Source organism: Rhyacophila brunnea, unplaced genomic scaffold, assembly GCF_057557595.1.
Source record: "Rhyacophila brunnea isolate RB1 unplaced genomic scaffold, BYU_Rbru_1.0 scaffold_4, whole genome shotgun sequence".
Classification (NCBI taxonomy): domain Eukaryota; kingdom Metazoa; phylum Arthropoda; class Insecta; order Trichoptera; family Rhyacophilidae; genus Rhyacophila; species Rhyacophila brunnea.
This window is the reverse complement of record NW_028233068.1, coordinates 5,877,981-5,892,580: the sequence shown is the minus strand read 5'-3', so window position 1 is coordinate 5,892,580 and position 14,600 is coordinate 5,877,981. Positions and strand designations below refer to the sequence as shown.

The 14,600-nt window shown below is 35.5% G+C and overlaps 2 protein-coding genes across 2 annotated transcripts; one reads left to right on the top strand and one right to left on the bottom strand.

The window, feature by feature from the left end:
* Window positions 1–1,623: 1,623 nt before the first annotated feature.
* LOC147066753 (uncharacterized) lies at window positions 1,624–10,330 on the bottom strand. The gene is made up of 4 exons (XM_085954205.1): window positions 9,985–10,330; window positions 9,521–9,613; window positions 9,129–9,204; window positions 1,624–2,033 (listed from the first exon to the last, which is right to left on the bottom strand). Exons 1-4 carry the CDS (start codon window positions 10,237–10,239, stop codon window positions 1,726–1,728), a joined length of 732 nt encoding a protein of 243 aa, XP_085810331.1. The 5' UTR covers window positions 10,240–10,330; the 3' UTR covers window positions 1,624–1,725.
* Window positions 10,331–10,990: 660 nt separating this feature from the next.
* On the top strand, window positions 10,991–14,084 carry LOC147066752 (heat shock protein 60A-like). The gene has a single exon (XM_085954829.1). It carries the CDS (start codon window positions 11,095–11,097, stop codon window positions 12,802–12,804), a length of 1,710 nt encoding a protein of 569 aa, XP_085810955.1. The 5' UTR covers window positions 10,991–11,094; the 3' UTR covers window positions 12,805–14,084.
* Window positions 14,085–14,600: the final 516 nt, after the last annotated feature.

Sequence of the window (14,600 nt, the reverse complement as noted above, 5' to 3'; positions counted from 1 at the left end):
ATTTATTTTGTAATGGTAAGCAAACAATATAACAAATTAGTGTGAGAATGATTGTTGCTCATCAAAGTACAGAGCAGTAAAATTCATGTCACATATAAGTACCTATGTATAATACATATAAAACTATGTGGAAGGCGAGTTTTTTTCTATAGATAAGCAAAAATAAAACATATATTTAGCAGTGGCGTGCAGTTCAGTTCAAAAAGTTGTAGAGCTGTGTATCCACTACGTTCGCAAACTAGTAGCGCTCCGCCATCATTCCTAGTGGATACGTTCCCACGCTCCTAGCATGTATACTTTGCGAACCATAAAATGAGCAGCTTTCTTGATTTGTTGCTAGTAGCTGCAAGCGTGGATCAAGAATTTTGACGGCAGTGTTGATCTATAACTCAATGAGAGGTAACCTATTAAATTTAATGCAAGAAATGCATAACTATCTGAATGTCCTAAAATATTACCAATTTCGAATGCAAGTTTACGTGACAAAATTTAATGCGTGTTATGGATACAAACGTAAATATTGAAAAAAAAAATATTCTTTCAATGAATTATCTGATTTTTCCTTCACTTGAGATTCCCACATTCTTCAACCACACCCAGAAGGTAATGTACTTTCCATCATGTGTTCCCTATAATCAGGTCATTTTTGTCATTCACGAGTAGTAGTGGTCAATCTTGCATCCTTGTGAATCGGTGTAGGAGAATAATTGGACTACAGGTTATTTTATTCAAAAAAATAGTACTTACACGAAAGAAGAAGGAAATCTTGTTTTGCTAAATCTAACGTGAGTTTGTTAGATCAGGAGCAGAATGAAAAGATCATAGTTATCACACTTGACATTTTAGAAATATCACTTTCCTACTTAAGCACTAAAATGCATTTCTTTTGAATATCATTCCGTCACCGAGAACTGTTATAGACATATACATAGACAGCATGCAATGACATTAGATACAATGTTAGATCGTTTTTTAAATCTTGCAAAAATGAGTACCTATCAGATTTTCGGAATACCGAATATTGAAATAACAGAAACGGAAATGGTTACATATAAATATCGGAAAATACCCCTTATGATTTTAGTATAATATAACTAGCTACCTGGAACTACTCCCTATGGGAGCAAATGTGGTTTGTTGTGAGATTTGCTATTTGGCAATTTTTTTAAATAGGATATTTTAAAATAACATTGAAGTGGATCTAAAAATTAATTTGTAAAGATATTACTTGACTTTCCATTCCACACAATTTTGTTGAAAATCTGAATAAATAAGTCGCTGAATAATTAAAATCCTAATTAATAAATTTTTTCAACCATGTTCGATACTTATAGGATCATATTATGGCCTCCACAGAGTGGAGGTTTGTATTAACAGATTTTGTTTTTAAGAGAATGGATGCAGCCCACTTGCTCAACTTACTAGGTCCATACTCTGACTGCAAACACAAATTGAAAAACAATATGTGTATTTGCCAGACCCACAATTCAAACTTGGGACCCATGACATTATAAGCTGCTTGGCCATTGTGGGCAGAGTGAGAGTACCTACCACTACCAAAACATCGTCAGATTTTGGAAAAACACATCTCAATTGGTCATTAGCAACAAATAAAACAATGAATATATTATAATCGTTTATTGAAAACAGTAGTAGGTACGAACAGTAGGTATTTCACAAATGTTACCTTATAAATGGTATCTTTTCATAGCCATAGACATCTATTTATTCCGATGGAAAGTAGAGTTGTGCCAATCTTTGATATATTTGAACATCTTCTTGCATGAACACACAGAATATTACCCTCTCAACAGAACCATTTTGGTTTTTAATGTTATCTTCTAGGAATTTCCTCGCATTGCTACAAGCGATGTGGGCTGCAGGTTTGTTAGGGAAATGATATATACCAGTTGCAATACAGGGAAAAGCGATGGACTTGATGTTGTGGTCTTTTTGCAAATTAAAACATGTTTGGTAACACGACTGGAGCTTTTCATGGCTCTTATCTCGGGGTCCAACTGTATGAATTACATCTGGAAAAGAAAAATAATTTCATATAGGTGTTACAATATAACTTACTAGCTTTTTTTTTTTTTAAATAAAACTATTTTTGTTCTTTGCTATATTCTTGAATTGAACATTGTGATCATTTTCAATGGCCTAGTAATTTAAAGGCTCGCAAACTAATTTATGTTAAGTGTCCAACAGAGATACGGACAGGATACTGATTTTTCATATTTTTCTTTTGATATTCAATATTTTGATTGGTCATAAATAAGAGGATGACTATCTGGAAAAAAATATATTTGGTCAGGTTTAAGGTTTAAAATGATGAACTCCCTCCAGATGCATAGTAGAAACCAAGAATTTTTCAGATTTTTCACTGACAGAACTGAGCCACGGAGAAGGCTGTCAAATGGCCAAATCATCTTAGTCACGATCTTCAATCATGAGATTATTTTGTAAATCAATTGGACCTTACGCGGTATTGCCCCAACTCTCCGCTCGTCCACTGTGTTGGATCTAGGAATATACGCGGTCTTGCTTGATTCTTTAGTATGGATGATTCATGCGCGGTATTGATTTTAACCGAGTGCAAGTAGTCTATTGGTCAATTTCAAAATTTTAATGCACCAATCAATGTGGCTTGTGCCGTTTAACCGAGAGCGCCAAAATACGTATTTTGAACATATTGGCTCATAGACAATATCGTCACCGTTCAGGCAAAAGTCACCAAACCTAAAAATGGCAGTTTTGAGTTGAGTATGTCACTCGAAGCGTAAAATTATGTTCTTTAAGATGCAAAAGTCACCACGGTACATTAGTTAGTAAAATTTTCCTTAAATCGGAATTATTTGTTTTTCACTAAATGACTTTCGATAAAATCTTAACAAGCAAAAATCATTATAGTCGAATAGACATTATTGACTCTATAAAAAAATAAATTATTCGTTATAAATATACAAGCAAAAGTCCCTATACTATGGATGGTGAGTTTTACTGATTTGTCATTTGAAAACATCTAATACTTGTCTGAAATACGCAAAAATAACCAAACAAGAATAGTTTGTTATAATAAGATCGCTTTGATCTAAATTAAATCAAACAAAACTCGCCATAGCGTGATGGTGACATTTGTCTGTTCGTAAATGCAGCACAGCGATGACGAAATAAACAAGCAAAAGTCACCATCCAACCATAGAGAGTTGTGATTGACAATTATTTTCGTTTATGGTCATTTTCGTCTATGATTACACTTGCATCGTGTCAACTATCATTGAACGTTTGGATTTTCGAGTTACGATATTGTTTCGATTGTGGATTGTTTGGGACTAATTGTTGTTATATTACCAGATTCCGTAATGCTTTGCAAGATTTGTAATATTTATTTGTCGAACAGGAGTTCTGTTATCATGCATTACTCGAAATATCACAGTGCATCAAGTGACGTTGAAATTGTTGTACCGGTAAGTGTTTGTCGAAAACAAAACTTTTTATTCAATTCCCAATGAAATTACAATGAAATATTTGTCTTATATTCAATAAAGACATTAAAGTGAATCGACTGAAATTGTCTTATTTACCATATTAATTATTTGGAGGTTATACTTGATAATGAAGTACTTTTCTTGTATTTCAGAGTGCTTCAACTGAATTTATTGAAGATGGATACAGAATATCCGGTACACAACATAATTTAAGCACTATGAACGTCAATGAATCTGATGTTAACTCTGCCCCTGCGGTAAATTTGTTTTCATATTCATTTTAGCATAATTAAGGTGTTTTGTTCCACACCTAGTTCTGAATTTAATGTAAAAAATATTTTTTATGTTTCAGAGTACAACCTATGATTCTATGCATCGATGTATTAAATCAAAATCCCCATATCATGGAAATTAATGAAGTTGATTCCAATGACGATACCCAGGATGTGAGTTAACTTTAACAGAACCAACCAATTGTATTGTTTTTATTATTATGTTGAAAAAATAATAATTCTTACATACTGTATTGTTTCAGAATGTAATGGATAACATTTCTATTAGCGAATCGCCTAACTATATTTATATGGAAGTGACAGATACAAGTGCTGTGCCTATTATTGTAAGTATATTTTGTTGTGTAGGGTAAAGCTAAAACGTTCACCAGTAATAATATTATCAATATATTAATAATTGTATTACTACTTATTACAGGAACTAAATGAGGAGGAGGAGGAAATGAGGAAAAAATCATCGAGCCGGCAATATTTAGACAGTAAATTATCGATATCAAAAATGTTTGCACTGTTCACAGAATTTTGCAAAGGAAAGGATGTCATACCTCCAAGCATCACATCTTACAAAAGGATATTTTGCAAAGACTATAATTACTCCTTTTTTAGACCGAGAAAAGACCAATGTGCTCTCTGCACAAAATATAACGCAATGAAGGACGGTGACGAGAAGAAACAATTGGAGAAAAACTACACCGAACATAAAAACAGGGAGAGGGAAGCCAACACCGACAAAGCTATGGACAAAGAAAGGGCAACTCGAGAAAACACTTTTGCAACAGTAACCTTTGATTTACAGAGTGTTTTACAAATTCTAAGTAGCGATGTCTCACCTCTGTATTACAGCAGAAAACTCTGTTGCTACAATTTGACAATTTATGAAGGAGCTCCGCCTAATAATGCTTTCTGTTATGCTTGGCATGAGGTAAATGGCAAGCGTGGTAGCATCGAGATTGGTACATGCTTGTATAGTTATATGACTAACTTGCCAAGCAATATAAAAGAAGTGTCCATTTTTGGTGACACGTGCGGTGGCCAGAACCGCAATCAAAATATAGTGGCCCTTTTGATGTACGTGGTGCAGAGCTCAGACAATATTGAAGTATTGGAGCAAAAGTTTTTAGAATCCGGACATTCAATGATGGAATGTGACAGTATGCACAGTGCTATTGAGAAACAGAAGCGATTCATGAGTGTGTATACGATGCATGATTGGATAAACATTTTTTCAGCTGCTCGATCTAATCGCAATAAAAAAACTGCGACACCGTATACCACAAAAGAACTGAAATACAGCGATTTTTATGATTTGGGTCTCCTGTCCAAACAAGTATTAAAAAATAAAACCAGGAACACGGCTGGGCAAAAAGTTAACTGGTTAAAGGTGAAATGCTTCAGATTTGAAAAACAAAGTCCTTCAATTATAAAATATAGGTATGGCCATTCCGGCGAATATTTAGAAATTAATATTGCTCTTCGGAATCTTGCTCCAACATTTCCAAATATATTGTCAAAGGCGTATAATAAGCCTCTACCAATAAGTTCACAGAAACATAAAGACTTAATGGTATTATGTGAAAAAGGTGTGATACCCCAAGAATTCCACCACTGGTACCAATCTCTGCCGAGCTCAACCAGCGTTATTAATAGGAATGCAGAACCTGATGTCTGAAGTGATACCGACGAGGAGTAGTTTTTAATTATTATCTGTAAATCTTTCTTTGCTTTCATTATGTTATTACTTAAATTTCAAATTTTTTCGTTGGTTTGTTATTAGCATTAGTTTTACAGTCAAACAAACCACTTAATTCATTAACTTTATGTATTTATATCTTAAAACACAAAAATAAACATGTTAAAAGACTATTTCATTCAATAAAACTTATTATTTACCACTTTATCTTCATTATTACTTATATCACTACCTGTCACTATTCTTATTTTGGCTAACATTGTTCAGATTATTAACAAGCAAAAGTCACCAAACCATAAATTGAGCTACCTTGCCTCCTTCAAAGCCTTCCAGATTTTTTAATTATCATCAAAAAGTAAAAGTAGCTTAAAGAAATTGTAAAGAAGACATGAGAAAATAATTTAATGTAGATAAAACCATAAAAACATGTAAATCTGATTTTTCCTGCATTTTCAAACTTTCAAATTGCGATATCTCAAAACTATGTTTTTAGGGTTGGTGACTTTTGCCTGAACGGTGACGATATGTATTACAGTTAATGTGCCAAGAAATATCTTATAATGGTACATATTATGTGACATAGTGTTATTTTGCAAAATAGTCTATACTCAATGTGTAATTGACACTCTATCTCGCTGTAAAATTTAACACAGCCAAGATAGGGAGTGTTATAGCACCTTTGAAGTTAACTTATTGTAGTAATTAACTGCCTGAATACACATACAAAGAGTGATATTATGTTAGAATAGCTCTTCAATTATTTTATTGAACGAGACGATTTTAATCAGTAGTAAATAAATCAATATCTGGAGTTTTATTCATAATATAATATTTTTCAGATTTACAGCGACCAGTAATGAGGATTTGCGATCCGAAGATCCAGTTCTATTGCTTACTGCACACAACTGAACACATATAATTACAAGATAAAAAGAACTTTTTATATACAACGTTTTTAAGTTCTATGTTGAATTATTATGCTCAATATGTTCAAACTTGCACTCGATATGAAGTAAATAAAAAACAAATATAGAATACTGAAATTTCATTTTGATTTCCATAGTAACGCACGTATATATTATTAATAATTTTGTTGCTAGGACCACCCACTTAGCAACTAATAATACATAGTCTTTTACTTTTTACGGATTTTTCTGAAATAACTATCCATACAAAACAGAATTAACTGAAAATGATTCAATTCTGCTTAAAGATGGCTAAAAGTATTAAAAGAATGCATTGGCATCGTGTTCTGATATATTCTAAAAGTTTCAAATGTCTAGCTAGTAGGGAAGTTAGTTAAAAATCGATTGCAAGATTTGTACTGGACAAACAACCACCGGACAAACAAGATTGCGAACTAATAAAAACGTTGTAAAATGGTAAATATCATAAAGAGACACAACTTAGAAAAAGTGTTATTTTATGTACTTATGAATACAGAACCGGAAACTACGAGGGTGGGTCAATAAGTCCTTAGAAAAGCCGACAGGTGGCGCGACTAGTACTGTAAGCGGTTTGTTTTCATGCAGCGGCACTACCGATTCAGTATGCTGCGAAGTTTCAATCAGATTGGTCGGGTTGTTGTTTTTTATTTTCGTACATTTAAAAAAAAAATTTGCTTGTTTACAAAAATGGAGAAAATTGAGTTTAGAGCTGTTATTAAACATTTTAATATAAAAGGGTTAACAGCAAAGGAAATAAAAAATGAGTTGGATTTAGTTCACGGCATATCTGCTCCTTCACTTGCAACTATTTATAACTGGTTAAATGAATTTAAACGTGGTCGTACATCAACAAAGGATGAACCACGCTCAGGACGTCCTGTGGAGGTGACTACACCAGAAATGATCAATAAAATCCACGATATGGTGTTAAGTGACCGAAGATTAAAGTTGAGTGAGATAATTGAGGTTACAGGGATCTCAAAAGGTAGCGTCATTTCTATTTTACATGACAAATTGGGCATGAAAAAAGTTTCTGCAAGATGGGTGCCGCGTTTGCTCACAGTCGACAATAAACGCAATAGGGTGGTGGCCTCTAAAGCCCTGTTGTCGCTCATGCAACGCAATCCGGATGAATTTTTTCGTCGCTTTGTGACTGTAGATGAAACATGGATACACCACTATACTCCCGAGACGAAAGAACAGTCAAAGCAGTGGATTGCGAAAGGCGAACCATGTCCAAAGAAGGCGAAAACCGTAAAATCAGCTGGTAAGGTTATGGCTACCAGTGGCGCACCCAGGATTTAATATTGGGGGGGGCCCAAGGAGGATAATGTAAATTAGTCCCATAGGATCTTTTTCTTCTTCACAGCCTAATTTCTCGTTTATCGGCCTTTTGTCTGTTGCACTCGGTATACCTACACCATGGTCCCCACATCCTGAAACGGGCCCTCAGGATAGGATATTTGGCGGGCCCCCTACCTACCGCGAAGATTAAAGGCAGTGTGAAACACTACATTAACGTTTTTCAAATTGTGTTTTAGTTCAAATTAAGGGTACTCATACAGTGAATTATTGGCGATTTTTAATATATTTACTTTAATAATGGAGCTGCCGAGTATCGACACATAATAATGAAAAAATATATTGCACAATTATATAATTGAAAATGTTCATGGCCATAAAGTATAATAGCGCCGCAGGCGACTTTTTTTACTATTAAAGCTAATGTATGATGTGTGTTTATCTCACTTATCTGGTCAACCCGACATGCCGGGCCCCCCACAGCCCGGGCCCCCAGGCTGGAGCCCTGTCAGCCCTCCTCAGCCATTACCTATACCACTCCGGAATTCGGGTGGACACCGAGAATTTTTTGACAGTTCCATTAGGGATTAGGTTTCTAAAAAAACCTGACATTAGTGTTTCGAAATTTTTGTGTTAGAAATTAAAATCTAAGAAATGTTTCTAAAAAGGGTGCTGAAGAATTACAAATCATTTTTTTGCCGTGTTTTTATTTGTCTAAGCCCAAAAGTATAGTTTATCGGCTTTCAATTTCACTGTTTTAAAATCATTCTGATAATTTTGGGGGGTGCCAGGGCCCCTTGGCCCCCCCCCTGGGTGCGCCACTGATGGCTACTGTATTTTGGGACGCAAGTGGACAACGTTTTTTTCAAATGAAGAAGTCATCGATCGGACAAATGCTTATTTTGAGGACCTTCCGAAAACTTATTTTTCTGACGGTTTAAAAAAAATTGAGAAACGTCTAACCAAGTGTATTGAGCTCAAAGGAGATTATGTTGAGAAATAAAAAAAAAAATACAAAAATAAAAACTGTTTTAATGCTTTTTTCTAAGGAATTATTGACCCACCCTCGTATTTAACAAAAAATAAAACTGCCCCATTGATAAAAAAAAAAACAATGAATGAGATTACAGTATATATGAAGGTGTGAATGCTGCACTGTAATCAATGAATGGGTCACGAGCTGGAATCCTGTTGGCTAGGTAACAACTTGTTTTTTTCAAGAAACTTATGTATTTGAATCAAAATTTAATCGAAGATGTGGCAAACATAAAGTCCACGTAAAGTCTTTCAAGACACTTTGGAACCCCGTATAATATTATGGTCCCTTCATGGAATGAGTGTTTTACTTGAGACACATTTTTCCGAGATACTTGTAGCTGAAAATTTGAAAAACATTATTTTTACTCACATTTTGCTGGTAAACGGTAGCCTCCGGTGATTTTTGCAGACCCAGTACTGCATCCATTCAAAGTGGCACATTCATTCTGAAAAATAAAAAGATATTTTAAAAATACATACTCAAATGAGATACCTAATAATTGTCCCAGGTTCAAATTCTGGGCCCCACAATACACATATTGTTGTCCAATATGTTTTGCATTTTCAATATTCATTCCTAACAAATCGTTAAATTGGCAAAGTTTAGGTGGGCGTAACCCTGCTTTGCTTCCCAAAAACAAATAAAAATAAGCGGCAAGAATCGTGTGAAACTTCAGAAACTTCTGAACTTTTTTGATCTGTGCATGTAATCTTGCAACTTGCACGATAATACGTGTTAACACTGTAGATTATAGAGCTCACCTTGAGATCGGGACCTGCTGCTCTATGAATTGCACCATCTACTCCTCCGCCTCCTAAAAGCCTACCATCAGCTGCATTCACAATAGCGTCAATCTGAAACAAAAATAATAAACAATCAATATTGTTACATAATATACAGTCGTACTCGGTTATTACGATCACGGATATAGCGAGATCTCAGATGTAATGAAGAAACATTCGTTGACATTTTAGTGTATGATTTTCTCCATACATTTATTCACTGTTATAACAAGCAACTTATCGGATATAGGTACCACTACACTAGGAGAAACAATATCAATGTGTGGTGACTACCACCAGGTAAACGCTGAAAGTATATTTCATAAATTATTATTCCATCACAGTAGGTTCATCACAGAATAATAATTCCATCACAGTAGGTATCTAATAGAGATGATTATGACCTCTCAAACCAAGATATTATGTGAACTTATTGAACTTACTTCCAACTGCGTAATATCACCTTGCCAAACTGATATTTTCTGTGCTATTAGTTTATTAAGAGACACATCCATTGTGATTTTCATTTCTCTTTTATCTTCATCGTTTGGAGTGATAACATTCTTAGCACTATTACTTTCTTCATCCCACGTTGGTACACAATCCAAAGTTACATATTTCTTTGAAGTATATTGTTTTCTTTTCAATTCCACGTCCATCTCTAGGATTTTTTCTTTATTTTCTTTCCACGTAGACATTGGAGAAACGATATTAGCAACTTTGAACAGAGGCGAAGAATTCGACAAGCCGAACGGAACACGGGAATACCGGCGAAATCTAAATGGAAATAACATTTGTAGCGCCATAGCGAAATTATTTGGAAACACTTTGACAAGAATTGAGTATATTTTTTAAATATTGGAATATGGCTAACAAATATTCAGTTTAAATATCCGCTGACATTGACAGTAATTAAAATAAAACTCTCAAATAACGGAAGTAAAAAATGATAATCGTATACCAATTAATTATCGTTTACTTTTAAAAATCAACTTCGAACTTTAACACCCATCCATCAAATCCAAAAATAAAAATAATTTTCCAACATTTTTTTGAAATACCTACCTAGGTACCTAATTAGTAGATATTATCTACAAACAATTTGATTTACTGATGCATAATAATATTTCAATCCTACGCTGTAAGATGGAGAATGGATTACATTATTATGTTATTGATAAAAATGATCAATAATAAATTAGGTAGGTAGGTAAGTCACTTTCTGGAACATTCCACGAAATGATAAATGTAGGTATGGAGAAGAAAATGAAAAACAGATATGTTATCAAAGGTAAAAAAAAATCTATGCATATTCATAGGTACATTTCTTTTTATTTAAACCTGAGAATTAAAAGGTTTATGAAGAACAAAATCATAAAAAATAGTTTTTGGGTTATCAGGGTTATCAAGATGATAGTAAAAAATCCATGTTTGTAATTTTTCACTAGCAACATCCTTTCTGATTGTGAAATCGAGCAGCGTGGTTCTCGTACTTCGTGCTTACTGCACATGCCGGTCTTTTAATTTTATATATTAAAACATATAATTTCAAGATGTACAGACTATCAAACGTAATTCGCCAAGGAGTCACATCCCGTCATGCCTGTTTGGCTTCGCGGGCATACGCGAAAGATGTGCGATTTGGACCTGAAGTGCGGGCTCTCATGCTCCAAGGCGTAGATATACTCGCCGATGCCGTCGCCGTAACGATGGGACCCAAAGGTCGAAATGTCATCTTGGAGCAGTCCTGGGGGTCGCCTAAAATTACAAAAGACGGAGTCACCGTCGCTAAGGCCATCGAACTGAAGGACAGATTTCAGAACATTGGTGCAAAGCTCGTGCAAGATGTCGCAAATAACACGAACGAGGAAGCTGGAGATGGTACCACTACCGCGACGGTCTTGGCTAGGGCGATCGCAAAAGAAGGCTTCGAGAAGATATCCAAAGGCGCTAACCCCATTGAGATCCGTCGCGGAGTCATGTTGGCTGTGGATTGCGTCATATCCAAACTGAAGGAAATGTCGAAACCGGTCACGACGCCCGAAGAAATCGCACAAGTGGCGACCATATCTGCTAACGGAGACACAGCTATCGGTAAATTGATCTCGGATGCCATGAAAAAGGTCGGTCGCGAAGGTGTAATAACCGTAAAAGACGGCAAGACCTTAATCGACGAATTAGAAGTCATCGAAGGTATGAAGTTTGACCGTGGCTACATATCCCCCTATTTTATCAATTCATCGAAAGGTGCAAAAGTTGAGTTCCAAGATGCCTTAGTCCTCTTCTCTGAAAAAAAAATCAGTTCAATTCAAAGTGTCATTCCCGCATTAGAATTAGCGAACGCTCAGAGAAAACCATTAGTTATCATTGCTGAAGATGTCGATGGCGAAGCACTATCCACGTTGGTTGTAAATAGATTGAAAATTGGCCTCCAAGTGGCCGCTGTAAAAGCTCCAGGTTTCGGCGATAACCGCAAAGCTACACTCAACGACATGGCTATTTCCACCGGCGGAGTAGTTTTCGGGGATGATAGCAATCTCGTCAAGCTCGAAGACGTCCAGGTTACGGATTTGGGGGTTGTCGGAGAAGTTTTAATTACCAAAGACGATTGCCTGTTGCTCAAAGGCAAGGGAAAGAAATCAGACATCGACAGACGCGCCGAACAATTGAGAGAACAAATTTCAGAGACCACGTCAGAATATGAAAGAGAAAAACTTCAAGAGCGACTCGCGAGACTGGCTTCCGGTGTTGCCGTATTACGAGTCGGTGGATCCAGCGAGGTTGAAGTCAATGAAAAAAAAGACAGAGTGAACGATGCCTTGAACGCCACCCGCGCTGCCGTTGAAGAAGGAATCGTCCCCGGTGGTGGCACCGCACTTATCAGATGTTCACCTGCCCTCTCAAAGCTGAAAACATCGAATTCAGATCAAGCGACTGGTGTAGAAATTGTCAAAAATGCTTTGCGGATGCCATGTATGACGATTGCGAAGAATGCTGGCATTGACGGAGCTACTGTTGTCGCCAAAGTGGAATCACTCGCTGACGCTTTCGGTTATGATGCCATGAAGAATGAATACGTCAATATGATTGAAAAAGGTATCATTGACCCCACAAAGGTTGTGCGTACTGCGTTGACAGATGCCAGTGGCGTGGCGTCTTTACTCACCACGGCTGAAGCGGTCGTCTGCGATATTCCAAAAGAAGATGCACCCAATCCTATGGCTGGAATGGGAGGAATGGGCGGCATGGGTGGTATGATGTAAGAATTCCAAACCCTAAGTTGTAAAAATTCGAACTGAACATTCTCACCAAAACAACCATTTACACAGGTTTACTTTTGTAAATTCTCATTTCATTTCATTGTAGTCAATTATTTTTTTAATTCTTTTGTAGTTCTATTTGTCATTGTATCACTTTACAAGTACAGACCAGTGCTTTTTGAATTGTCGTGCACTTGTAAATGCAATGGTACTTATGTGACAATATAATTCCAGGCAGCGAGATGAAATAAGAATTTTCTGTAATATGTACTACTTCTGTTACATAATGTACCAATAGATCAAAATAGTTTATTTTAATTTCTATGTCGGTTATGTAATCTGTAAAGATGGGGTTGTATCTACTGCCAAAAGTACTATTTTTTTAGTCTTAATTTTTAAGCTAATGTTTTTGCTGCATTTATTCTAAAATATTCTTTTATGTCTGAGTGTTTGTGAATTGGCAACTTTTCAAGAATCTTTGGTGCAAATATCCTGTTTTTTTAAATTTTTGTAGTAGAAAAATAATATTCTATTTAATTTTTGTGAGGCAACAAAAGTAGTATTATCCTTTTTGCATTTTGAAAATAGAAATAATTGCTACCTATATCGAATACCTACCTATTATAGATTTTTTTTATTAAAGTTGACAGTGTGCTTTGTTTCCATAAAAGTTCACTGACTGGGAGGATTCCACTGCGAAACTGTCTTATAATTGTGCTGGCACTTATCAGTAATGTTGTTTTGTACTTGTGGTACATGGTTTAACGTTTTAATTGTTTGCAGCTCAAAAAACATAACTCAACGCTTAATATGATTAAACTGAAGAATTCTGAGAGTTCATTCTCTTTGTGAATATGATATCTTGATTTTTCATTCATCGGATTTGAGGGGGTGTCGATTTAACCCCAATGAATAATCAAGTTATTATGTTAACAAATTTATAAAATCTGAACCCCGGTGAATTCTTGCCCATAGGGAAACCCTAGTCCCGTTATATTTCTTGTTTGGGAATCTGCACAATGAAGGTTTATTACTGTACATGTTTTTTTCATCTGTACTTTAATATTATTTTTTTTATGTTAACTTTTATGGTAGACTTATTAGTTGAAGCATTCATAGAATTTATTAAGCGGATCTAAGGTAAGCGAGGAATTAAAATTAATTACGATTTAAGATTTAAGCATTATTCTGTAGTTAGCAGTTTGTTAATAAAAAGCAGTGTTATTGGAAACATGAAAATACATAAAAAAATATACAAAATTATTATGAAATATATATACAAAGTTGTTTTATTATTTACAACCTATCCTATGCATATTTTTTACAACATGAGTTGTCATGGAGACAAACGTCAAAAAAATTGCACATCACAGTAGTGTGAATGGTTAGGTAGAGGTAGGCTCATGGCCCCCATAAGGGGGGGGCTGACAGGGCTCTAGCCTGGGGGCCCGGCGAGGCGAGACGACCAGATAAGTGAGATAAACGCATCAAAAATTTCAATAATATTATTTAAACTTATGTAGTTGTATGATACAAATTTTAATTGTGCATCAATACTCGACATCTCCGTAATTCAAATGGATAATATACAATAAAACATACACATTAATTTTACCGCGTACACCATTTGGAAAACGCTACTGTAGAGCGTCACACTGCCTTTGTCCTTAGCGATAGGTAGGGGGGGCTGCCAAAGATCCTAGCCTGGGGGCCCGCTTCATGATGTGGACCCCATGGGTAGGCTGTCTATATCCGACATAAATTGTGCACACTAAATAGTGACAGTCACGTATTTGTTT

Excerpts from the sequence above, each read along its gene's own strand:
- LOC147066753 (XM_085954205.1), bottom strand. The coding sequence starts at position 10,239 with ATGTCTACGTGGAAAGAAAATAAAGAAAAAATCCTAGAGATGGACGTG. Across the intron at positions 9,614-9,984 it reads GTGATATTACGCAGTTGGAA|ATTGACGCTATTGTGAATGC; the intron begins GTAAGTTCAATA and ends TTTTTGTTTCAG. Across the intron at positions 9,205-9,520 it reads CAGCAGGTCCCGATCTCAAG|AATGAATGTGCCACTTTGAA; the intron begins GTGAGCTCTATA and ends TTTATTTTTCAG.
- LOC147066752 (XM_085954829.1), top strand. The coding sequence starts at position 11,095 with ATGTACAGACTATCAAACGTAATTCGCCAAGGAGTCACATCCCGTCAT.